This window comes from Oncorhynchus masou, chromosome 18, assembly GCF_036934945.1.
Source record: "Oncorhynchus masou masou isolate Uvic2021 chromosome 18, UVic_Omas_1.1, whole genome shotgun sequence".
Lineage (NCBI taxonomy): Eukaryota > Metazoa > Chordata > Actinopteri > Salmoniformes > Salmonidae > Oncorhynchus > Oncorhynchus masou.
The window spans coordinates 43,004,893-43,029,870 of NC_088229.1; the positions used below are offsets into that span (position 1 = coordinate 43,004,893).

At 45.0% G+C, this 24,978-nt stretch overlaps 2 protein-coding genes and 1 pseudogene across 4 annotated transcripts in view; 1 reads left to right on the plus strand and 2 right to left on the minus strand.

The window, feature by feature from the left end:
* Positions 1-4,359, plus strand: part of LOC135504649 (ataxin-1-like) — a 37,077-nt pseudogene extending 32,718 nt beyond the window's left edge.
* An 832-nt stretch (positions 4,360-5,191) lies between these two features.
* On the minus strand, positions 5,192-13,395 carry LOC135504651 (interferon regulatory factor 4-like). 3 transcript variants are annotated; one of them, XM_064923407.1, is made up of 9 exons: positions 13,187-13,395; positions 12,925-13,098; positions 9,994-10,189; positions 9,727-9,812; positions 9,504-9,555; positions 9,310-9,408; positions 6,448-6,834; positions 6,164-6,282; positions 5,192-5,857 (listed from the first exon to the last, which is right to left on the minus strand). In XM_064923407.1, the coding sequence occupies exons 2-9, from the start codon at positions 13,096-13,098 to the stop codon at positions 5,801-5,803; spliced, it is 1,170 nt and encodes a 389-aa protein (XP_064779479.1). In that variant the 5' UTR covers positions 13,187-13,395; the 3' UTR covers positions 5,192-5,800. The 3 variants fall into 3 exon arrangements, with proteins under 3 accessions (XP_064779479.1, XP_064779480.1, XP_064779478.1); XM_064923408.1 differs by having other exon boundaries at positions 9,310-9,372; positions 12,925-13,395; XM_064923406.1 differs by having other exon boundaries at positions 12,925-13,395.
* A 4,052-nt stretch (positions 13,396-17,447) lies between these two features.
* LOC135504650 (bone morphogenetic protein 7-like) overlaps positions 17,448-24,978 on the minus strand; it is a 50,093-nt gene continuing 42,562 nt past the window's right edge. The window contains exons 3-7 of the mRNA XM_064923405.1: positions 22,839-22,987; positions 20,674-20,880; positions 19,545-19,621; positions 18,979-19,089; positions 17,448-18,777 (exon numbers count right to left, since the gene is read on the minus strand). Of these exons, the coding sequence (XP_064779477.1) occupies positions 18,628-18,777; positions 18,979-19,089; positions 19,545-19,621; positions 20,674-20,880; positions 22,839-22,987 (694 nt within the window). The 3' untranslated portion in view covers positions 17,448-18,627. The remainder of the gene's footprint in view (positions 18,778-18,978; positions 19,090-19,544; positions 19,622-20,673; positions 20,881-22,838; positions 22,988-24,978) is intronic.

Below are 24,978 nucleotides of genomic sequence, written 5' to 3' on the forward strand. Positions count from 1 at the left end.
TGTGTGTGTGTGTGTGTGTGTGTGTGTGTGTGTGTGTGTGTGTGTGAGTGTGTGTGTGTGTACGTGCAGTAGTAAATAGGACATTGAGGAACAACCCTCAGGGGTGTGAGGGAGGCGGTTCATAGTATGAAACCATATCTCCATATTTAATCCTCAGAGAGAGAGAGAGAGATGAAAGGTATCCTGCCGGGAGTGTGTACGGCATGTATGTTTATACAGCTATACCGCACTGCCTCGGGACTGCACTGTTCGCACAATGCATGCCGTATTTTTAGAGCACTTGTGGGAGTTCATGTGCTTCTTGAACGAGACCAGTCAATTGGAGAGTTTCTCACCACATTACCAGCAACTTATGTATTATGTGTAGCAACTACGACACCCTTGAGCTGGATGTGTTGAGCCAGAGTTCGTGAGCTTGACGTTTCATTGGGTTGGAGGTTGATTTTCTGAAGTTCTGTTGACCTCAGAGACTCCAGGGCTCAATTCAGTAAATTCTGCATCATTGTATTTGCAAGCCGACCTCCAAAGGATTACAGCAGCCATACATACTCAACTGGCGGACTGAGGGTTCGAACCCGGACCCAGAATGGGGTTGATACGGGCCATGGGTCCTGACTAATAAAACATTGTAACTCACACGGGCTTTGACCCCTGGTATAATATGAACACACATAAACTATGGTAAATGAGCTTAAAAACTGCAACATTTTCTCTCTGCCCAGTGGCAAAATATGTCAAATTGCAGGAAAGTTGCTTTAAAACTTCAAAAAGTGTCTCTCTGCCAACAAGAGGAGTGTGACCAGTATGAACAGTTTGGAGTCGTATTGGTTGTAAAGTGGGGGCGGGTTGTTTTCTTTGACAGTAAATTATAATATCCATTTGGACCTTGCCACCAAGGAAATTTGTGTGACCGGACCTTTTCAAATAGTACTTGAGTACACATGATTACAATGTTGCACAGGCGAGATAAACATTCTCTGTCTATTTCCCCAGTAGATCACTCTGCCTCAATCTGTGTTTGTGGGTGTTTGTGGGTATCAGAGCTGACTGACTGCTTAGTCCTAACAATTCTTGACAGCTAGGCCTGACAGACTGTCCACATTTCACTCTGAGATGTTCACACTTCACTCAATCTCTCTTTCTCTCGGCTACCTCCCTTTGTCTCCCTTCTCTCCCCTCCTCCCCTGTCTCTCTGTGTAGGTGATAGGTCGTTCAGGACTAGGGTGTCAGTGATCTGACAGTGATGTCGTGTCGAGGCCCTCCCCTCTCTCTGCGGCCCTCGTTTTCCCGTGAATCCCATGTAACCTAGCCGCCCACGCCCGCCGCCGCTGGCGCTCACCCATGAATCCCAGCCCCGACCGCGGCAAAGAGTGCCTCCCCCCCAAGAAGAGGGAATCCCGGCAGGGCTCGGTTGACCAGCGCACCCTCCTGGACGAGTTCAAACCGCCCGCCTCGCCCCTCAGGACCCGGCCCGCCGGCAGCTCAGGGAGAGATGAGGGGTGCAGGGAGAACAGCGACGAGGCTCTGACGAACCCCCACAGTCTGCTACCCTCTCCCCCACCTCCCCTCCCTCCCCCTGGTATCCCCCTCCCCTGCCATGGCACCTGCCTTACACTCCCTCTGTCCCTCTACCCTTCCTCCCAGGCCAGGTAGGAGAGAGGAGGGGGTCAGACTCACCCTCCTGGAGGGATGATCTTCTCCCTTCCCCACTCCCCCATCACTCCAGGTGGCTCCGAGGTGAAATCCCCCTTCCCCTTCCACCCTGCTCATCCTCTTCCTCCTTCAAGAGCCCCTTCCCTGCTGACTCCAGAGAGATGTGGTCCTATTTCAACACAGAACGAAGGGACTATAGCTCCTCTCTCTTCTCCCCCTCCCACCTGTTCAGCCAGCCCCCCCTCTACCGTCCTGACACCTCCATGACTGAAGGCAGACACAGACACCTGGGCAAGAGGCCCAACGGGCTGGACGGCCCGGACAGCAGGACTGCCTCTGCCTCCAGGGTGGTGCCCCCCTCAGGAGAGTACGGGAACGAACCCAGCGGCAGGGCCAGGCTGGGCGGCAGCCTCCACGGTTCTCATGCCAACGGGCGGCGGAGACACCAGGAGGATCCCATGGGACGTTCTTACACGGTTGCGGTTTCCCAAGATTCCCGAGCGCCACCTCCGGAGGGCCCTGACTCACATTCCTCTCTGCAGGACAGGGATCCCCGTGGGACGCCAAAGCCTGGGACCCTCACCCTGATCCCTAGCAGGCCCCAACCCCATCGGGCAGACCCCAGGGCAGGGAGAGGGGAGCTCCTGGAACCCCTGGGGAGCTCTCCGGCTAAGGCCCAGATTTACTACTCCCTGGGGTCGATGTACTCTACCCTACAGTCCAGCCACCTCAACCCCCAGGCTCAGCCTTTCCCCCTGTACAGCCCCTCAGGCAGCCCTCAGTACGGCCTGCACACCATGAGGAACTCACAGCACTCGCCTCAGGGGCAGCCCAACAGCCACGTCACAGAGAGCGACAGAGAGAGGGAACGAGAGCGAGACAGAGAACGAGACAGACGACGAGAACAAGACAGAGAGAGAAAACGTGAACAAGACAGAGACAACCGGGAGAGAGACAGTGAACGAGACAGAGACAAAGACAGCGGAGACCTTTCCCCTGGGCGGCAGTACACACGTCCCCACGCCTCCCCCCTCCTTCCCCTCACGGCCATCTCACCCCCTGCCCCCCACCACCACCCCAACCCCCCAGCACTCCTACCTCATTTTGCCAAGGGATCTCTGATTGAGCTGGTGGGGGGCCGTCTAAAGCGTGTGGAGGAGCTGAGGACGGAGGACTTCCTAAGGAGCGCCAACACCTCCCCGGAGTTCCACCTGAGCACCTGCACCATTCTGCTCATCGCCCCCAGCGACACACATGGCTTCAACCACCTGCAGGTCCTCCTCACAGACCGCAACACTCAGGTCAGGGGCTCATCTATCTTCTAGATTTCTATTCTCTATCTGAGTCACTTCTAGACAATATATTATAATAAAGGCACTGGTCATTCACTAAGTAAGCAAACGTTTGCAATCCTCTCCAATCACTCAAGCATGTTAACATATGACAAATTTGCTTACAACAAGGATTTTTCAAATCATAATTTAAATTTCATCTCCGTAGTATAAAAGGATGTATATCCCCAGCACTGTTGTAAATATGTTGTCATTGTTCTGTCTGTGTAGGAGTTACTAACAGTTCTGGTGGAGTACCCGTTCTTCGTGCGGGACCGCGGCTGGTCTTCCTGCTGTCCCCAGAGAACCTCCCAGCTCTACGGCCTATCCTGCCGTCAACTCAGCGAGGGAGACATCTGTCTGGCCCTCACCCCCTCACACACACCTCGCACACACACACACTCACACCCACGCACAGCCCCGCGGAGCCACCGCACACACACTCGAGCCAGGGCCGGCGCCAGCTCACACAGGCAAGACATGCCCCCTCCTCCCCCTCCTCCTCCTCTTTCTCATCCCTCCCCTGCTCTCGCCCCTCCTCCTCTTCCTCTGCCCCCTGCAGACCCTCTCACCCAGGAGCAGCCACGCTCACGCAAGAGGCGATGGTCCGCCCCCGACCTCCTACCCCCTACTGGAACTACTGAAGCTACCGGGTACTGACAAGACCACCAATTTACCTCACGGCTCCAAGCATAGGAAGCGGCAGTAGAGCTTACACACGCGCACACACACACACACAAACACACACATGCAAGCACAAACACACCCTCCTTGTCTCTAGAGCACAAACATGGCCACACAGTAGAGATACCACAAGGCAGGGTTGCAGGGAAGGACAAAGAAATGCAACCACACTGCTGCCCAAAGTATGAGCCTATACCCCTCTTTCTTCATCCCTCTTTCCCCTCTCTCCGCTTGGCACACCTCTGACAGGGGTAGCTGTCTGAGGACTCCCAGAGAGCTGCACAGTAACAGACGTTGAGTGAGACACTGTTTTTGTTATGGTTGTCCCACACGTCTACTTACTGACAGTGTTTTCTGCAGGGTATCGGTTTTCAATCAGGGTTATGGAAGCAAGCTCTATTGAAGATGTCTATCGCAGAGAGAGAGAGAGAGAGAGAGATATATATATATAAATATATGACTATATATTACATTACAGATGTTCTATAAATATGCTAAACTGATTTAATGCAACCTCTCTGATTGTCACTTTCGTAATGCGTTCTCAGTTTTAGATTTTTTCGCTTCTTCTGATACGAAGTTTGACTGTCAGTCAGTCAGTCAGTCCATCGGTCAGTGGGTCTGGGCAGGCAAGGTAAATGAATGTATCAGCTACTCTTGGCCTTTTTACTATTCTCGTTACCGGGGGGGGGGGGGGTCATGTTAATCTATTGTTCGCCAAGGTATTGCCCTCCAATATGTTCTTAACATTATCTCAGCGAAAGGAAAAACACTAATGAAAATTGCGTAACAGACAATCCTCTCCCACACAGGTGGGTCTGTGTCACTTCGCCTTGACCCCGAGAGTGTTTTTCCATTAAAAAAAATGAATTAAAAAAAGATGGATCAGCGGGAGAGTAATGGTGCTAATAACAGGTTGGAACAGGATGCTTTGTGAACACACACTTGACCCCTCTGTACTGTACTCTGTACCCCTTCTGTTCCCCTTTCTTTTCTCCATGTACTGTATATGTTTGAGCGCAGGGAAAAAAAACGATTGAAAGTATTTTAAAACTCAGATACGGGTATCTTTTCTGATTCAGCACACTCTCTCACTTTAGTTTTTTCAACTTTTTTTAGTTTGTTTGTTTGTCAAAAACAAAAACAAAACCTGACCTGTTTTTTTTTTCTTTGTAAATGTTATAGCTATAAAAAAATTGTATATTTTTGAAATTGTGAGTCTGTAATATGATGTTCGCTAGAAATTATAAAAATTAAAAAAAGCTTTATGAATTTATACTGAAGGAGGTGACTTCATACCCCATACATGCATGATCAAAAGTGTTGTACACACAGTCAATGTACTATCTTAGTTGTAGGGGACATATGTCATAGGAAAAATATGTCATAATATGACATTTAATAATAATGGCATCTTTCCTGACAAAGACCGATGGTGACTGAAACATTGCCATTAAACTATGGGAGCATTCAAGCAGTGTGCACTTATACTACTATTTTTAATTCATGAAAAACATAAAACATTTCTTATTTCAGTCATTTTTAGTGGTTTAAAAAATTGTAATGATTAACCTGATCTATAGGCAGGTCTATAAGTCTGTCACAGTTCCATACATCACACAATGGATATAAAACCATTGATACAGTTACTAGACTCCAGCTGCACATACAATTCAATCACAAGTTGATTATGAGGTAAATGGAGGAATGAATTGCTGCCATTTTTCATATTGTATAAGATACTGTACAAACATACTCTACTCACACAACGAAAATGAGGAAAATATTAAGGAAAGATATCAAACATACTGTATACTGGCAAAATTATTACATTATCTGTAGATTATATTGTCAAACCCAAAAATAAAACCAATATTTCAACTTCTGTAGGTTAAGAAAGCGATGAGTGTGTTTACACAGGCAGCCAAATTCAGATATTTTTTGGGGGTGTCTCGACACTCGACTCACCCCTCATCATGGCTGGCTAGACTGGGACAGGAGGGTACCAGGGGGGAATGTTCCTAAGTGTTTACTTAGAGATGGGTCATTGTCTCATCAGTGCTGGGAGAGGGTTGTGACTGACCCTTTTCCTCCTCCCCCATGGTGATGTGTGTGTGAAGGCGTGGTCTCTCTTATGGCCCCAACCTCTGGCACCTCTGCAGTAGGTTGACAGCGAACAGGGGCACTACCTGCACACCAACACACACACACAGACAGGAAGACATTGTCACTGACTATGACTACAAGGACCTCTGCTGGTAGCTACTGTAGAATACATACAGTTTACTGCTCAAATGGGAGGGAAAGACCTGGATTGACAGAATGAAAAACTTAGTAATACTATATAACAATATAATAACATTGTACAGACAAAAACATAATTACAAAATCAACATACTGTAAATATGGGCCGACTAAACTAGGCAAAGGGTCAGTTGCTGTAGCACAGGAAATCCCTAATCCACAGTGACCCCTGACCCCATTACATTAGCCACCTGTGCAATGATCAGCTTCCTGGTTTTCAGGGGGCTGGCATCGGGAAACTCCTCCCCAAAGCAGAGGTCAATCTCATAGCGAGGTTTGGGTCCCGCCCCCTTGAGAAAGTCCTGGAGCTCTGTGGAGAGAGGGAACGGGAGGGGTGGAGAGAGAGAAGGGGATGGAAAGACAGAAGGAGAAGGATGGAGAGAGAATAAGAGAGGGATTGACCAGGAGCCAGGTTCGCTGTCTCACCATATCACATCTGTTTGCTACACAGAAGTTGTATTAGTGAAGCCCCTACCCTTCAGAAATATAGATGCATTCAGCAGCTTGCAGGTCCTCTCTCTGTTCAGCTTGTTGGGCCTGTCTGTGTGCTGGGCCAGAGGGCCACTCCAATACACCCTGCCCTGGCAGAACCTCTTGATAAACACCCCATCTGGAGCCACCCACACCAGGACACCCCTCTCCAAGTGGGGCAGCAGGCGGCCCATGGCCTCAGCGATACCGGGGGGCAGGTGGATGACACCTGGAGGGGGGAAGAGGACCTGTTGGGCTGTGCAGGGGCCATAGATCCTCTCGTTCCCCAGGGGCACCTGACCATGTAGAATGAAACAGCCATCTGGGGTGCTGGTGGTCACATCCACTACTAGCTGGTCCTGGTAGAACAGACTAACCCGCACACGGAAGTCTGGACACATGCAAACACAGACACAAGCAATGCAAACACACACATGCTAATTAAAGGTCCAAATGTAGTCTTTTTTATCTCAATATCAAATAATTCATAGGTAACAATTAAGCACCTTACCGTGATCAATTTCAATTGAAATGGTAAAAAATTAACAAAAATGTATTCTTAGGAAAGAGTCATTCTCAAGCAAGAGATTTGCTAAAACTATCTGTGAGGTTTAGAACTCTCTTTCTCATTGGTCTATTAGCTCATTTATCGCCTGGTGATGTCACCAGACAGGCCAAAACTCCATCCCACCAAAACAGACAGAAATCTCAGGCTCTTTTCAAACACTTACAAACTTCTTATACACATTTTCATCATTTTCACAATTTCACAGTATTATTCCAACCTCACAGTGTGGAAAAATATACAGTGCCAGTCAAAAGTTGGACACACCTACTCGTTATTTATTTTGACTATTTTCTACATTGTAGAATAATAGTGAATACATCAAAACTATGACATAACACATATGGAATCATGTAGTAACTAAAAAAAGTGTTAAACAAACCAAAATATATTTGAGATTTGAGATTCTTCAAAGTAGCTACCCTTTGCCTTGATGACAGCTTTGGACACTCTTGGTATTCTCTCAACCAGCTTCATTAATGCAATTCATTTAACAGGTGTGCCATGTTAAAAGTTGATTTGTGGAATTTCTTTCCTTCGTAATGTGATTGAGCCAATCAGTTGTGTTGTGACAAGGTATGGGTGGTATACAGAAGATAGCCCTATTTGGTAAAAGACCAAGTCCACATTATGGCAAGAACAGCTCAAAAAAGCAAAGAGAAACGACAGTCCATCATTACTTTAAGACATGAATGTCACGCCCCGATCTGTTTCACCTGTCCTGTTCAAACGTCTCCACCCCCCTCCGGGTGTCGCCCATCTTCCCTATTATCCCCTGTGTATTTATACCTGTGTTCTCTGTTTGTCTGTTGCCAGTTCGTCTTGTTTGTCAAGTCAACCAGCATTTTTCTCCGCTCCAAGTCTCTCTTTTTCTCACCCTCCTGGTTTTGACCCTTGCCCGTCCTGACTCTGAGCCCGCCTGCCTGACAACTCTGCCTATCCCTGAGCCTGCCTGTCGCCCTGTACTGTTGCCCCTATCCTGGATTACCGACCTCTGCCTGACCTGACCCTGAGCCTGCCTGCCGTACTGTACCTTGGCCCCACTACTCTGGATTATTGACCCCTGCCTGCCTTGACCTGTCGTGCTCCTGTTGTTGTAATAAACCTTGTTACTTCAACATAGTCTGCACTAGGGTCTTACATGAAATGTTATAATGAAGGTCAGTCATTCCGGAACATTTCAATAACTTTGAAAGTTTCTTCAAGTGCAGATGCAAAAACCATCAAGCGCTATCCTGAGGGCCGCCACAGGAAAGGAAGACCCAGAGTTACCTCAGCCTCAGAAATTCCACCCCAAATAAATGCTTCACAGAGTTAAAGTAACAGACACATTTCAACATCAACTGTTCAGAGGTGACTGTGTGAATCAGGCCTTTGTGGTCGAATTGCTGCAAAGAAACAACTACTGAGGGATAAAAATAAGATGAGACTTGCTTGGGCCAAGAAACACAAGCAATGGACATTAGACCAGTATAAATCTGTCCTTTGGTCTGATGAGTCCAAATTTGAGATTTTTGGATCCAACCACCCTGTCTCTATGAGACACAGAGTAGGTGAAAGGATGACCTCTGCATGTGTGGTTCCCACCGTGAAGCATGGAGGAGGAGGTTCGATGGCATTCTGCAGCGATACGCCATCCCATCTGGTTTGCGCTTAGTGGGACAATTGCTTTTAAACTGGACAATGACCCAAAACACCTCCAGGCTGTGTAAGGGCTATTTGACCAAGGAGAGCTGCATCAGATGTTTTATTTTTTTATTTTACCTTTATTTGACTAGACAAAGTCATTTAAGAACACATTTTTACTTTCAATGATGGCCTATGAACAGTCGGTTAATTGCCTTGTTCAGGAGCAGAATGACAGATTTTTACCTTGTCAGCTCAGTGATTTGATCATGCAACCTTCCGGATACTAGTCTAACGCTCTAACCACTGCCGCCCCGATGACCTGGCCTCCACAATCACTTGACCTCAACCCAATTGAGATGATTTGGGATGAGTTGAACCACAGAGTGAAGGAAAAGCAGCCAACAAGTGTTACTACATGTTACTACATTACTACAAAAGTTACTACATGATTCCACGTGTTATTTCATAGTTTTGATGTCTTCACTATTATTCTATAATGTAGAAAATAGTAACAATAAAGAAAAACCCTTGAATGAGTACATGTGTCCAAACTTTTGACTGGTACTGTATATAACACAGGAAAATCACATTTTTGATTGCATTGTGCATTCAATCAATCAATCAAGCATTAACCCACTCAAATTTGAATAACTCTGCAGTGTATTGTCTCACCAGAGATCTGTGGTGTGGGGCTGAACATGGAGAAGGTAGCAGAGCTGTCCATCTGGGGAGTCCCTGTGTTGGAACAGTAGTGTACATGGTCCAAACCCCCTTGACGGGAGAGAACACAAACACATATCATATCTAATTCAACATTGTTCAGTGATTCAGCTACCAGTCACACATACATGGAGGCTGATACTGACCACTGGGGTTGACTCTTCCATCCCTTTCCTCTGATTCCCTATGGCAGCCAAACTGAGGGGAAACACATATTCACAGCAAATCATCTGACTTGTTTAAGGAACATCCAGTGCAAGTGTGCAAAATTCATCCCTACGTAATGTAAAGTTATTGCAATAGGTGTCCTCTAGATGGCAGCAACTATGCACCTGTCATACAGCATTGAAAACAAAACCGTTGTGTTACCTGTGGATGGTGTGTGATGGTGTTCCTCAGGTGAGCACTGGAGCTCCTGGTCTGGATTATCACCTGACTTTCAGTTTCAGGAGATTCTGAGAGAGAGAGAAGGAGGGTTAGAGAGTAATTACTCACACTTTAAACCCATACAGGGCTCTGTGCTCTCTAGACTCGTGCTTCATGAGTATCGTGCTTCATGAGTATCGTGCTTCATGAGTATCGTGCTTCATGAGACTCGTGCTTCATGAGAAGACTGAAAATGGAGGCTACTGGTACCTGAGCATCTGCCTGTTGCTGTCTCTGCCTGGATACGGTAGGCCTTGTAGGGCTCGGAGACGTCCAGCTGGCTGCGCTCTGGGACCTCCTGGAAGTCTGCGCTCTTGTTGAGGGCACAGCGGATACGAGTCTTCCAGGAAGTGGGGTCTGCCTTGTCCCTCCCCTCACGATACTTCCCCTTATACACTGCCCACGCCTGGTAGTTGGAAACACAACACATAAAGGTATGCATGCATGCACGCACGCACGCACGCACGCACGCACGCACACACACACACACACACACACACACACACACACACACACAGATTCACACAATATGAATAACCATTAGAGTGCATATGAGTGCCAAATAAGACATAAGGAATAAGTTGGTGGCTTACACTGAGGACTGAGTGTAAACACGAGTTTCATTCCAAAATGCTATATATCCATTTTCAGAAATGTTGGTAAATCAGCTTTTATTGTTTAAGTTTAAATAAATCTCACTATGGCAATGACAGACATATTTGGTTGAGAGGGGTTGGGTGAAATGCGGAGGACTAATTTCAGTTGAATGCATTCAGTTGACCAGGTATCCCCTTTCCCTTTAAAATCACTTGATGGTTTCATTTCAGCATTTGCAAAAATCCTATATATCTGCCTCACACTCAGAGAAATAAGTAGTACTGCTAGGTTTTACACAGTCATATTTAACAATTTATACATTGTGACATTAATATTTAAAAAAATGTATTGTGAAAATAATTCAATACAGTACTATGAGATCTACAGGATGTATAACATTTACATTTGACATTTTAATCATTTAGCAGATGCTCTTATCCAGAGTGACTTATGCAAGTGCATTCATTTATCTTACTGTAAGATAGCTACAGTAGGTGAGACCACCAAAACATCACCGTCAAATAGAAATATACAGAATATGAACATTCCTTTCCAGCGACAAACAAACAAAAAAAAATAACATTTTCGTACACATCTAAAAATCTGTTCAATAACATCCGAAAACAGTATTTTACACACATGAAGGTAACCGTAAGCAAATAAACTCTTCACACGCACTGTTATTTACATGGGCATCCAAAATCAATGCATTCATTGGGTCGAAATCAATAACATTGATCAATCTGCATTGAATTGGACAACATTTTGCCACGTCACAGCACAAGTTTTATTTTGCATGGATCTTCTGGAGGGTCTCTATTTGATGTACAAATATGATGTAAAATAAAGGATAGAGTTACGTTTTCGATCCCTCTTTGCACATGTACCTAGACAAACATGCAAAAACATAACTGTAATCAAGATAAGCAAACTTAGGCATGCCACCAAAACAAATGCTGACACTACACATCCTGACACTACACAAGTGTGTCTGCCAAAATTATGAAAGACCAAGCATTGCACTTTTGAATTCCGTAAAGTGAACGTGGAAGAGGTGAAAAAATTATTATTGTCTATCAACAATGACAAGCCACCAACTGTCAATCTAGATGGAAAATTAGTGAGGATAATAGCGGACAATATTGCCACTTCAATTTAAGCCTACTAGAAAGTGCGTGCCGCTAGGCCTGGAGGGAAGCAAAAGTCATTCCGCTACCCAAGAATAGTAAAGCCCCCTTTACTGGCTCAAATAGCCAAAAAATCAGCCTGTTACCAACCCATAGTAAACTTCCTCGTGAAAAATGCGTTTGGCCAGATACAATGCTATTTTACAGTAAACAAAGTCTGATAACAGACTTTCAGCACACTTACAGGAAAGGACATTCAACAAGCACAGCACTTACATAAATGACTGATTATTGGCTGTTTTGTTATACTCCAGTGGAGCTTTTGACATAATTGATCATAGTCTGCCGCTGGAAAAACGTAGGTGTTATGGCTTTACACACCATGCGATATAGTGGGTAAAGAATTACTTGTCTAATAGAACATAAAGGGTATTCTCTAATGGAAGCCTCTCCAACATAATCCAGGTAGAATCAGGAATTCCCCACGGTAACTGTTTAGGCCCCTTACTTTTTCAATCTTTACTAATTACATGCCACTGGCTTTGAGTTTAGGAATTGTTTGTAAGGAATATGTTATTCCTAACTATTTCTAAAACTAAAAGCATTGTATTTGGGATAAATCCTTCACTAAACCCTAAACCTCAACTACATCTCGTAATGAATCATGTGGAAATTGAGCAAGTTGAGGTGACTAAACTGCTTGGAGTAACCATGAATTTGTGGCAGCAGATAGCCAAGTGGTTAAAGTGTTGGACTAGTAACCAGAAGGTAGTAAGATCAAATCCCTGAGCTGACAAAGTAAAAATGTTTTCTTCTACCCCTGAACAAGGCAAATAATCCACTGTTCCTAGGCCTTCATTGAAAATAAGAATTTGTTCTTTACTGACTTGCCTAGTTAAATAAAGGTAAAATGTATTGATACAACAATAGCTAAGATGGGCAGAAGTCTGTCCATAATAAATTGCTGCTCTACCTTCCTAGCACCACTATCAACAAGGCAGGCCATAATTTTGTCGCACCTAGACAGTAGACAATTTAAGTCTACTAGAAAGTAGGCTTAAATTAGGTGCAGTAGTTCAGTAGTGTGGTCTGGTGCCATAAAGAGGGACTTTGAAGTGTGGCACTTGGCTCAGAACAGGGCAGCACGGCTGGCCCTTAAAAGTACACGGAGGGCTAACATTAACGATATGCACGTCAATCTCTCAAGGCTCAAAGTGGAAGAGAGATTGACTTCATCACTACTTGTTTTGTAAGAAGTGTTGACAACCTGAATGTACCGAGCTGTCTGTTTAAAACTACTAGGGAACCCATGCATAACTCACAAGAACCCAGGAAGAGTAGCTGCCGAGGCAGCAGCTAATGGGGATCCCTAATAAATACAAATACAAAATAGGCTAGAAACAATAAACATTCTAACCTTGAAAAGGGCTGCATCTTCATTCAGATTATAGTCCTGTTTTGCCGCGTGTTTCCATGGGATCCTGAACATAGTTTTGTTCTGGTTCTCCCAGGTGAGTCCTGCGTACTTTCCACTGTCTATCTGTGCTATCAGCCACTCTCTCAGATGCATGTTCGTGCCTGCCTTCTCCATCTTGAAAATACGTTTTAAATGAATACTTAAAAAAAAATATTCAAAAGTTGTTATTGGCCATGTACAGACAACAAGTAGGCCTACTCACAATCACATGATCCCTCTTTGTACATGTACCTACTGTAGACTAACAGGCAAAAACAAAATGTATTTGTTTCAATAAGGCTATATCAATCTTTTCAACTATTTATTCTAGTTAAATTATAACTAAATGTGCCCATGAAGGTAATCACCACGCATTGTTGGAGTGGTTGGACGCCTTTCAAGACGAAAATGAAAGTAAGTGGGCTAAAGTTAATATACTTTCAGTTTCTGACTAGATAGGCTCAGGTAGCTCTCAGAGTGCAGGGAGGTGTGACGTTACAGTGAAAATAAAGCGAGGTGTGAAGTTTTTTTTTTTTAAATCAACAAAAACAAATGATTTGACTCGGAGATGTCTTGTAGAACATTATACAGTACGTTCCCGTTATTGCACACGGTGAAACAACTGATCTCATAAAATGTTTCAGCTGTTATTATTCGTATGTACAGGATACACATGGTTCCTTCTTGACGATGCAACAACCGTGATGAAATAGTTTGGGGTTTTTTAAACAAAGAATACGAATATATAGTAAATGGCCCAGTAGAATAGAATAAATATTTAAGCATAAGTATTACAGGATTGCACAATTGGGGAAGGGGGCTGGGGGCAAGTGTACAAATTGTGCAGTGTAGTAAGAGTCTGGAAGCAGCAGTGGTGATGGGTGCCAGTAGCGGTGTGTGGATAAAATCACTGAGGAAGCCAAAGCCAGTAAAAAACAAAAGCCATATTACAACCTACGGTTCAGTACGATGTGATATTTGTGTTGTTTTCTCTATAACCCATTCGTTGTCTTTTTGTTGTCACGGCCTTATCGTATATCACAGCGGCGTATGAACGAATGAGTTATAGAGCAAACGACGCAGTTATCACAACATACTGTAGGTTGCAATATGGCAATTTTTTAATACTGGCTTGGAATCCTTAGTGATTTTACCCACGCTCCGCTACTGATCTGAAGTGATGCATTCTTAGTTATTAGTTAGACATAACGATCAGAGCAGTTTCTTTTCCCCGTGACTGAGTAGCCTCGTGTTCCCCTTTCCCTTCGTCATGCGGTGGACGGAGCATGCACCATAGTCACCCTCCTTCAGGATGCATAGCTAAATAATATTCTCACGAAAGGGTTGTCCGGGTCACAATACACAATACACGATACAAACACCATGAGTATGATTGTAGCCCATTCAAAAGACATAGTAAAATGACATGAAAAGAGAGAGGAGGCATCAAAAGACTGCATATCAATGTATTAAATATTTATCCGATATTCACTGGAGTGAACGACCCACAGCTTGGTTGAAAGTAACTGAAAAGATTGAAATATTTTTTTTTTTGTGGTTAAAGGCTGTCCTGTGAGAAATGATGCCTCTCTATCCTCGCCCAGTCTGTGTGGAGAGGTACAGAGATGAGAGGAGTGGAGAGAGTTTGACAGAAGAAGCCCCTCAGATTGGATTGAGGGGGGCCCCCTGAAATGAATGTGCATTATATACTAGGTGGTTCGAGCAATGAATGCTGATTGTCTGACAGCCGTGGTAAATCACGGGTATGACAAAACATTTATTTTTACTGCTCTAATTACGTTGGTGACCAGTTTATAATAGCAAAAAGGCACCTAAGGGATGTAGCCAGGCACTCCACGTTGCGTCGTGCATAAGAACAGCCCTTAGCCGTGGTATAATGGCCATATACTTAGTGCCTGAAAAGGTACAAATCTGTTCTTCTACCCCTGAACAAGGCAAATAACCCACTGTTCCTAGGCCTTCATTGAAAATAAGAATTTGTTCTTAACTGACTTGCCTAGTTAAACAAAGGTCAAATGTATTGATACAACAGTAGCTAATTGCGCATTATTGCTGGAATAACCCCCTGATCACCACATCTGTCATGTTGAGAAGTCATGTTGTTCCACCTTCACAGCCGGGAAATCCACACTTCCTTTAAAATGTTAAGAGGGGTGTGTGTGTGTGTGTGTGTGTACGGGTGTGTACACGTGTTTCTCTGTCTGCTATAGGTTTAGTTTCCTGTTCTTAACCACAGTGGTAACAATGAAGATTCATTTAGCCACTGACGCAAAGAAATACAACCAGACACAATCACGACAAATTAGCACGCAGAATATATATTTGGTTTGATCTACAGTGACTTCATTCTTGTTGACAAATAGATACGGAGTGCATTCCAACAACATTAAAATGGCACTTTACTCTTTTGTCCTTGGCTGTCTCCGTATTCACATTCCTTAGACTCTCTAGGAGGCTATCTCACCTTTGTGTGAATTTTGTTTAAAAAATAAATAGGAAACCGCTTTTAAAGGTAAACACACACACACAGTATAATGGCTTCTGATTGGCTAAGATCTAACCTGCCCACACACTGAAAGCTGATAACACAAATTTCCTGTGAAAGTGGAAGTGTGAATTAAGAGGATTGTTATCTGAAGTCTCTCCACCTCATGCTCCTTTTAATACCAGCAATGAAAAAGAAGACGCAATACATTCATTCAGACCAACTGGATGAAAAAGAGTCAATTGGCCTTGTCTGTAATCTGGCTTGCCTACTATTTACTTAAACTGCATACTGTGTACTAATCGTACTACATACTCTTTATAACGTACTCTTAAGTACAAACGAGTGCAGAAAGCAACACATTTTACATACTAGGCTCGTCCATACTGAGAATGCTTAATCTAATGCGCAGTTGCGTTGATTCTCACCATTGGTTAATTTTGGTACAGTGCTTTCCCTGATCATCAACCGTTGTCAAACGAGTCTGGAAAGGCGATTCTCTTCCTCAGAAATGTGCAGCAAATTATATTAGTTGAAAAGTCAAAAAAGAGTATGACATCCTGGCATTTAAAGCATACTACATTTTCTAAATGTCACATACTGTAAAATGTTATATTTTTGTATACCCAAAATGTCTGCTATTTAGATCGCAAGTAGGGGTATTTGGACAGGCCAATGTCATTGTGAATGTCTGGCCTACCGAAAGTACAAGAACAAGGACCGTTGTGCTCGTATCACACACAAGCACACACACACACACACACACACACACACACACACACACACACACACACACACACACACACACACACACACACACACACACACACACACACACACACACATACACACACACACGCACACACACACGATCTTCACCACCAGGGGGCAGGTCTCCCTTTCCCTATGTCCAGCTTAGAGCAGCTCAGAGTAGACGAGCAAGTGTGTGTGTGTATGTGTCTGCGGCATAATTGTGGGTGTGTATATGTATGGGGTCATCAAGTGTCAGACTCTGGGGGGGGAAGCAAATAAACAGAACTGTTCCTTTTCTTCATCAGTCTGATGAAGTAACAGTGGAGCCTGTAGGGACATAAAACAATGTGACACCAGGAGGAAGTCAGAGACAGGGGTGGTGATGGATGAGTGGGCCATAGAGATCACTCATTCATTTCTACAGGGGGTTAGTGCTTGGCAGTGCTGCTGGAGGTCAGGTCTTGAGGATGGAGGGTTGATGAGGACTAAAGCCAGGCAGTGTTCAGGGTCAAGTTTGGGGGCAGGCAGCATGGGGGCAGTGCTGGGGGGTGTAGAAGGTGAGTGTAGGGGAGGAAAGCTTCTAGGTGCAGAGGATTGAGAGCCATATTATCACTCAATTGACCCCTGACACCTGGGGTCTGGCATACACTGGGGCTGGTTCCATTCCAAGTCAGTAACGTCATTTAAATGGAATTGGTCCCAACGTGTCTCTAGGTTGTTATAGATTGCTATGTGTAAAATGTTTGACCTAGAGGAGGCTGAAACATTGCCCTGTTCTCCAGACTCTTGGCATGAAACACGCACACACATACACACAGGCTAAGTTTAGCTGCATTAAGAAGTCTACGAATGGCGAGGAGCACTAATCCAAGCCAGGCCATGTAATGAACAGGATGCTGGAGAAGACAGAGGGGAGAAAAAAGAGGCAATGGGGAAGGGGAGTGAGGAAAGAGAAGAGAGAGAAGAGAAGAAAGGGACGATGAGTGAGAGGGGATAGGAAAGACGAGAAAGAGGAGAAAGCCGAGGGGAAAGAAAAGAGAAGAGAGGGAAAATCGAGAGCTGTGGAAATAGGGAGGGGGAGGAGGGAGGGAGGGAGGGAGGGAGGGAGGGAGGGAGGGAGGGAGGGAGGGAGGGAGGGAGGGAGGGAGGGAGGGAGGGAGGGAGGGAGGGAGGGAGGGAGGGAGGGAGGGAGGGAGGGTGTAGAAATCAACTATCAGACAGTCAGTGATGCTTCTCCGATTTTATTAAACCAGTTTTGCAGTAAAACAAAGACTGTTGCGTTGGCAGAGAGTACCAGCCTCGGCTCTCAATAAATAGTCCTCTTAAATAAGGAAGAGATAGACATCAGCCTTTACAGCAGAGGATAAAACGACAGACCATCCTAAAACCACCTGGCACACAACAGACTCGTGGTGCTCAAGGTAATGGTACACACGTACACACACACACACACACACACACACCCTAGACACAATCTCTCTCTCTCTTTCATTCCCCAATCTTTCTCTTCCTTTTGTTTTTCTGAAACACTCTCTGTATTATTGCTTTGTATTGTAAAAAAAAAACATTCAAGTCAAAGTCTAGTTTATAAAAAGAGCTACAGTATATGAATGTATTTGCATTCTGAAAATAACTTTTATGTCTTTAAGAATAAGGAGAGGAACAGGCTGAGTTATTCCCCATGACAAGGCCGTAGTGATAGGTCCATACTGATGATAGATTCAGCACTATTACTGTGCAGGGAAAACAAATCTCTGAGCTAGCATAGTGAGAAACAGAGGAGGAAGAGAGAGAGAGAGAAAGAGAGTGAGCGAGAGAGAGAAAGAGTGTGAGAGAGAGAGAGAGAGAGAGAGAGAGAGAGAGAGAGAGAGAGAGAGAGAGAAAAAAAAAACCCTTAACATGCCCAAGACCAGGAAATAAATACACTTCTCTTTGTTTAAAAAACTATTTACACAGTATGGTCCATGAAGAGTCCATAGAGCATCCACACTTCCTATAGCCTTTCAGTCATAAAAAACATACAAATACGTAATTGATCAAAAATATCTAGAAAACAGAGTGAAATACAATTTAAAAAAACATTTAAATGAACAAAAGATTGTTGACTGTGTATTACTATACAATCACTGTTTAAAATGTCTCATACACAGTAGAAAGCACAGGAAGTATGTGTGTGTGTGTGTTCCATGTTGAACTCAATAAGCATGATTGTCTGCCTGGTCCTCATGTAGCTCCCGTCCAGGAGCTCAGCAATGCACTCTGGGAAATGCAGTCCATTCATGTGTCCATTCAGGTAAATCTGGGGAAGAAAGTCTAGAGTCTCGATGAAAGTGACCTGCGTTGAGGGATATTTAGATGTGTGCGTGAGTGTGTGTGTGTGTGTGTGTTGAGAGGTTGGCTGTAGTCTAATGGCAGCCACAGGCTCTGACCACCATATTGCGGTACTTCTTGAGGATGACATTGGAGCTGTCATCAAAGTAGAGCACCGAGATGGCATGGAGCTGGGTTGGGGCACAGCAGGGCTTAGGAATGGTGTCTGGGTTTATTAGGTGGACCTGCACAGGGAGTGGTGACAAGGACAGGGAATAGAAAGGTGGGAGTTAGAGTAAGGGAGACAACATCAAGTGAAAATAACTATGATAGCAAATATGATAGCATGTTAATGCATTTGTCTTTGCGTCGATGCTCTCTAGTACATTGACTGCACGAATGACACAAATGATAATAGAAAGTAACGATTATTCTTAGTTACTCACTAGTGTCTGCACGATGGCATGGTTTGTGGCGTTCATATAGGAGTTGAGAGGGAAGGCACACTCTCCCTCACAGTAGTATGCTGCATAGCCCTCTGGAGCTATGATCCAGTCCTGAGAGAGGGGGAGAGAGAGAGATGGCAGATAAAGAGAGGCACACCGTTATCCTCCATGTGAATGTGTAATCAGCATGCGATACATACCACGGTAGTCATGGTAGTAGTAACAACAAGCTTCCTGGTTCTAAACTCTGAACTAACTGTGCATATTTTACTCTGGAGCCAATACGGCAATAGGTCTGCACCTCTCCTTAGCACATCCTACTGTTTACCCAGCTGTTGAAGTGAATATCATGGACAACATTGAGCCCTGTAAATCACTTTGGATTTAGGTCTCTGCTAAGAAAAGACGTTAGGGAGGACAGGGGGGAAAAGAGTAGTGAGAAAGAGATAAAGGCAGGAGAGTGAGAGAAAAAAAGGAGAGATAGCGAGGGAGGGAGGGAGGATAGAAAGAAAAGGAGAGGAAGCGAAGGGGTAGAAATAGAGGAATGTGTGGGGTGCACTCGGTACCTGCCACCCCAGATCTCTGAAGCTGACGTAGAGCTCGTGTTTCTTACACGCCTGCTTCTGATCAGCACTGCTGTTCTCTGGGGGGGGGGGGTAAACATTGTCAATATTATTGCACGGAAACATAGAATCTTACTGTACATGGAATCAGTCTATGTTTTACAGGCCTAAACCGTCACGGTTTAGGGACCTTGACCCTTGTGCCTTCTGTTACCTTCCATGGCATAGAACACATGGGAGAGGGGACAAAGAGCCTGCAAACATCTCTTTCACCAATCCGTTCTCTTTCACCAATCCGTTCTTTCCCCTCTCTTTTCCATTCTCTCCCTCCCTCCCTCCACCCCTCCCTCCCTCTGGTAACCCGTACCCTCATGGGTTCTGTCCCAGTCAGTTGTTCGGATTGGGAATGATCATGAACGACTGGTTCTCATCAACCCTTAAAAAAAAAAGACCATTCAAACTTCCAAACAGGCCCATTTGGCCCATGTGTGCTAGGCTGGTCCAGCCCCCACCCCCCTCACACACAGTGCAGATGTACTCTGCCACAAACGTGGGTCCTGCCTTCGCTTCATGTCGGGTTCTTGGCCCTGTCTGTCCACTCCGTACGGCTCATGTAAATAAACACGCCAGCTATTTGAAGCCCAGGCATTATGGTGTAATGTTTCAGAGCTCTGCATAAACACAGCGCTCTCACACCTCACACTGTAAGGTCCCTATGAACTATGTACACTCTGTTACAGGAGATTCAGAAAAAAAGGCATTCTCAGAGTGGTTTGGAGGGGGAAAATGTGTGTGAGTTGTGCGTGCGTGTGCGCGCGCGTGTCTGTATGAGTTGTGTGTGTGTGTGTGTGTGTGTGTGTGTGTGTGTGTGTGTGTGTGTGTGTGTGTGTGTGTGTGTGTGTGTGTGTGTGTGTGTGTGTGTGTGCGTACGTGTGTTCATGTTTGCTGGCCATTGGAGATATGTGGGGAATTCTGGTACGGAGGCTGTGTTAGACAGCAATAGCTCTGGCCTCCATCTGTCTCCCATTTCACCCGGAGCCAGCCATCACTACCCCAGCATATACCAACATATCACAATGGCATTTCACTGCATTCCCTAAGCTTCGCTTACCCCTCATCCCCCAGTCCCTACCTGCAATGTTGGCCACTCGGAGTGCCTCCTGGCCCTTGTTGGCCCCTTTGGAGCGGTTGGGGTTGCGTTGTTTGGTGCCCCCTGTTGCTGAGCGGATGCTACGCAGGTGCACCTCGGTGGCTTTGAAGAAGGCCACCATGAAGGGCTGTTTATTCTGAGGACCACTGCGACCGATCAGCCCTGCCAACCGCGGGTTCACACTCACACCTGCAGGGAGAGACGCAGTGGACAAAGGGTCAGATACACTGCCTGTGTGTGTGTGTGTGTGTGTGTGTGTGTGTGTGTGTGTGTGTGTGTGTGTGTGTGTGTGTGTGTGTGTGTGTGTGTGTGTGTGTGTGTGTGTGTGTGTGCATGTGCGTGTGTGTGTGTGCTATGTGTGACTATGTGTGACTATGTGTGTGTGACTATGTGTGTGTGTGACTATGTGTGTGTGTGACTATGTGTGTGTGACTGTGTATCTAAAGTGTGTGTGACTGTGTGTGTGTGACTATGTGTGTGTGAATGTGTATCTAAAGTGTGTGTGACCATGTGTGTGTGTGTGTGTGTGTGTGTGTGTGTGTGTGTGTGTGTGTGTGTGTGCGTGTGTGTGAGTGTGTGTGTGTGTGTGTGTGTGTGTGTGTGTGTGTGTGTGTGTGTGTGTGTGTGTGTGTGTGTGCGTGCGTGCGTGTGTGTGTGTGTGTGTGTGACTATGTGTGTGTGACTGTGTATCTAATGTGTGTGTGACTGTGTGTGTGTGACTATGTGTGTGTGACTGTGTATCTAAAGTGTGTGTGGTCCACTCAGTCTCTAATGAGAACCATTTCTTTAGTCTGTGTAATCCTGAAATGGATGTTTTCCTCCCTAAATTCCTTTCTTTCTTTCTTTCTTTCTTTCTTTCTTTCTTTCTTTCTTTCTTTCTTTCTTTCTTTCTTTCTTGATTTCTTTCTTTCTTTCTCTTTCTTTCTTTCTTTCTTTCTTTATCTTTTTTTCTCTCTCTCTCTCTCTCTCTCTCCCTCTCTCCCCCTCTCTCTCTCCTCTCTCTCTCCCTCTCTCTCTCTCTCTCTCTGCTGTTCTTTCGTTCACTCCCAGTTTAGACCTTGGAAACATCAAGAACCAAAGTAGTACCACACATCAAAGAGGAACACTCTCTCCCAATGGATCTGACTGTGTCTAGGCTGTGTGTGTGTGTGTGTGTGTGTGTGTGTGTGTGTGTGTGTGTGTGTGTGTGCGTGCGTGCGTGCGTGCGTGCGTGCGTGTGTGCGTGCGTGCGTGCGTGCGTGTGCGTGTGTGTGTGTGTGTGTGTGTGATGTTCACTCAGAGGAATGTGCCTGTGATGATGGTGCCGAGGTAAACTCAGGTTGCCAGCAGCCCACGGCAACAGGACATCCCACGCGCCTGTCAGCACACGCCTGCCCATACTCCCTCCCAACACACGCACACACACAAAGACATACACACATACACAAACAGCCCCTAACATGAGACTGTGTCTGTTTTTTTCAACCTACAATCCTGCTATCACCACTGAGATACCAGTCTCCTCAGAAACACTGTCATGCTGTGCTACTGTTGATGCTGCTGTTGTTGTTATTGTTTGTCGATGAGAGACATCCTGCCATCCTGATATATCCAGGGTAGAAATATATCCACGCTACATGTTGTTTGTTTTAATCTCTTCTGAATGGGTCATAATGATGATGAGGGTATAGTGAATGATGTTAAATAATGAAGGCCTGTATTCTCTATCAATGTGTTCTGTCTCTGTGCTGTGTGCTGGTAGAGCATGTGACATTGGTATGCACTGAGGTCATACTGTTCATGCAGTCTCGTGTCTTAAATGAATCCAGACAAACAAAGAGGTGTAATGGGTTCACACTCAAAAATATGTTGCATAAAGCTTACTTCATTATTCACTGTTTTGAATGATTTGCACTGCATCAGGGATAGCGTACACAGACGTTTTGGGAACTCTATCCCCGACGCAGTGAAAATAAGAAATAAAAAAACATTGAATAATGTAGTAAGCTTCATGCAACATCTTTTTGGGGGACCTGATCCTAGATCAGTACTCGGACGCTATATTGATATGGGCCAATGTGCCTATTGGGGTTGAACCCTCATACAGTTGTTGTCATTTAGAGAGCTCCCTCTGGGTGCTGGACCTGCTTCTAAGACACTCTACTCACCGTCAGTGCTCTCCAGAGCCAGCTGCAGGCCCAGGTTGTGTCCAGGGTTCAAGACCCATTGGTTACTGGTCACTGTCAAGTCAAACACCAGCCAGCCGTCCTCAGCCGCCCAGATGACCCTCGAGTCCAACAGAAATAAGTCTGATTCCCTGGAGGAGAAACACACACACGCATGAGTAAAAACACACAGACAATCACACAGACAAACACACAGACAAAGACACACACTCACGCACAAGCCTGCATACTTAGAAAGGACGTTTGATTGTGTGAGGTTGAGCGAGTGAAGCATGGAACTGAGGAGAAGAGTGATCAGGGCGATAGAGAAAGAGAGGGAGAAAGAGAGGGAGGGAGGGGTCCAGATGGTGAGGCCCAGGGGAACACTTAATTTCCTTAATTGACAATAATGGCTTTATAAACGACTGCATACTGAACACACTGTCCATCACACACTGGAATTAAGGGGGAGAGCCAGAGAGAGGGAGAGAAAGAAACAGAGAATGAGGGAGAGAGAGAGAGAGAGAGAGAAAGAGAGAGAAGCAGAGAGAGAGTGAGAGAGAGAGCGAGAGAGAGAGAGAGGGGCAGAGAGAAAGAGAGGGAGGTAGAGAGAGGGAGGAAGAGGCAGAGAAAGAAACCGAGAACAAGGGACAGCGAGAGAGTAAAAGAAAGAGAGAGAGAGAAACAGAGAAAGAGAGAGAGAGAGAGAGAGACAGAAAGAAAGAGAGAGAGACTCGTACATTTCCTCAGTGAAAACGATGTACTGAGCAAATGCCAAATTGGCTTTTTACCAAATTACAGTACGACAGACCACGTATTCAGCCTGCACACCCTAATTGACAAACAAACAAACCAAAACAAAGGCAAAGTCTTCTCATGCTTTGTAGCTTTCAAAAAAGCTTTCATCTCAAATTGGCATGATGGTCTGTTATACAAATTGATGGAAAGTTGTGTTGGGGGAAAAACATACAACATTAACAAATCCATGAACTCAAACAACAAGTGTGTGGTTAAAATTGGCTAAAAACACACATATTTCTTTCCACAGGGCTGTGGGGTGAGACAGGGATGCAGCTTAAGCCACACCTTCTTCAACATATATATATCAACGAATTGGCGAGAGAAGCTATTCCCAAACTGGGGTACGCAATGCCGTCGGGGGTACACCAAATAAAAATGTGGTACACATTTTAAAACAGTGCATTTAGATTTTCCAACAGGGCTATACATTTGGGTGATGTTTTTTCTCGCCTGAGTAGCCTCTTTTCACTGCCAATAATTTAATTAAACCATCTCGTGTTCAACACAATGTCAAATACAGGTAGCCTTGTCAAATAATTAACATCCAATCACTCGTGGGAATTTCACTAACGGTCCGTATGTAGCCAAACGTAGCTACTGCTCATTCCGTTTGCTTGAAAATATAGATATGGTTAAAAAAAAGTATGGAGACACATACCAGCTGCTACCAGCACCAGTCAATGACACAAGTTGTTCAGCTTCCACGAGCACATCCAAGCATCAGTAATTCTACATTTGTTGTTAGCTCAGCTAGCATGGACACTGACAGTTGTCAATCTGATGCAGTCGAAGAGCTACTGCCCCCTTACCCGGGAAAGCACCGAAAGGGACGTTGGACCATCGATGAAGCGCAAATATGATGAGAACTACATTGATTTGAGGTTCACTTATATTGGGAGTAGTGTCTTTCCTCAGCCACAGTGTGTTATATGTGCAAAAGTACTATCTCACTACTCAATGAAACCTTCACTCTTGCGCAGATATTTAGAAACAAAACATGACCATTTGAAAAATAAGCCGCTGGAGTTTTTGGAGCGAGAATTAAGATGACTTTCGAGTAGTAAGACATGTATAAAAGCAACAAATACCATTAATAAGAATGGGCTAAAGTCATCTTACATGGTGCGCTACCGAGTAGCTAGGACAGGCAAGCCCCATACCATTGTGGAAGACTTAATTATACCTACTGCCGTGGATATGGTTGCGACAATGCTAGGGGAAAAGGACAAAAAAACTATACAGACAATGCTGTAAGGATCGACGCTGGAAGCAAGAAGCAGGTACAGAGAGAACATTTATTAAACAACAGAAATGAAGCAGGACAGGAACAGCGTCTGGACAG

Excerpts from the sequence above, each read along its gene's own strand:
- LOC135504651 (XM_064923407.1), bottom strand. The coding sequence starts at position 13,098 with ATGGAGAAGGCAGGCACGAACATGCATCTGAGAGAGTGGCTGATAGCA. Across the intron at positions 9,409-9,503 it reads TGGAAGAGTCAACCCCAGTG|GGGGTTTGGACCATGTACAC; the intron begins GTCAGTATCAGC and ends TCTCCCGTCAAG. Across the intron at positions 6,835-9,309 it reads CCCCACACCACAGATCTCTG|ACTTCCGTGTGCGGGTTAGT; the intron begins GTGAGACAATAC and ends GCATGTGTCCAG.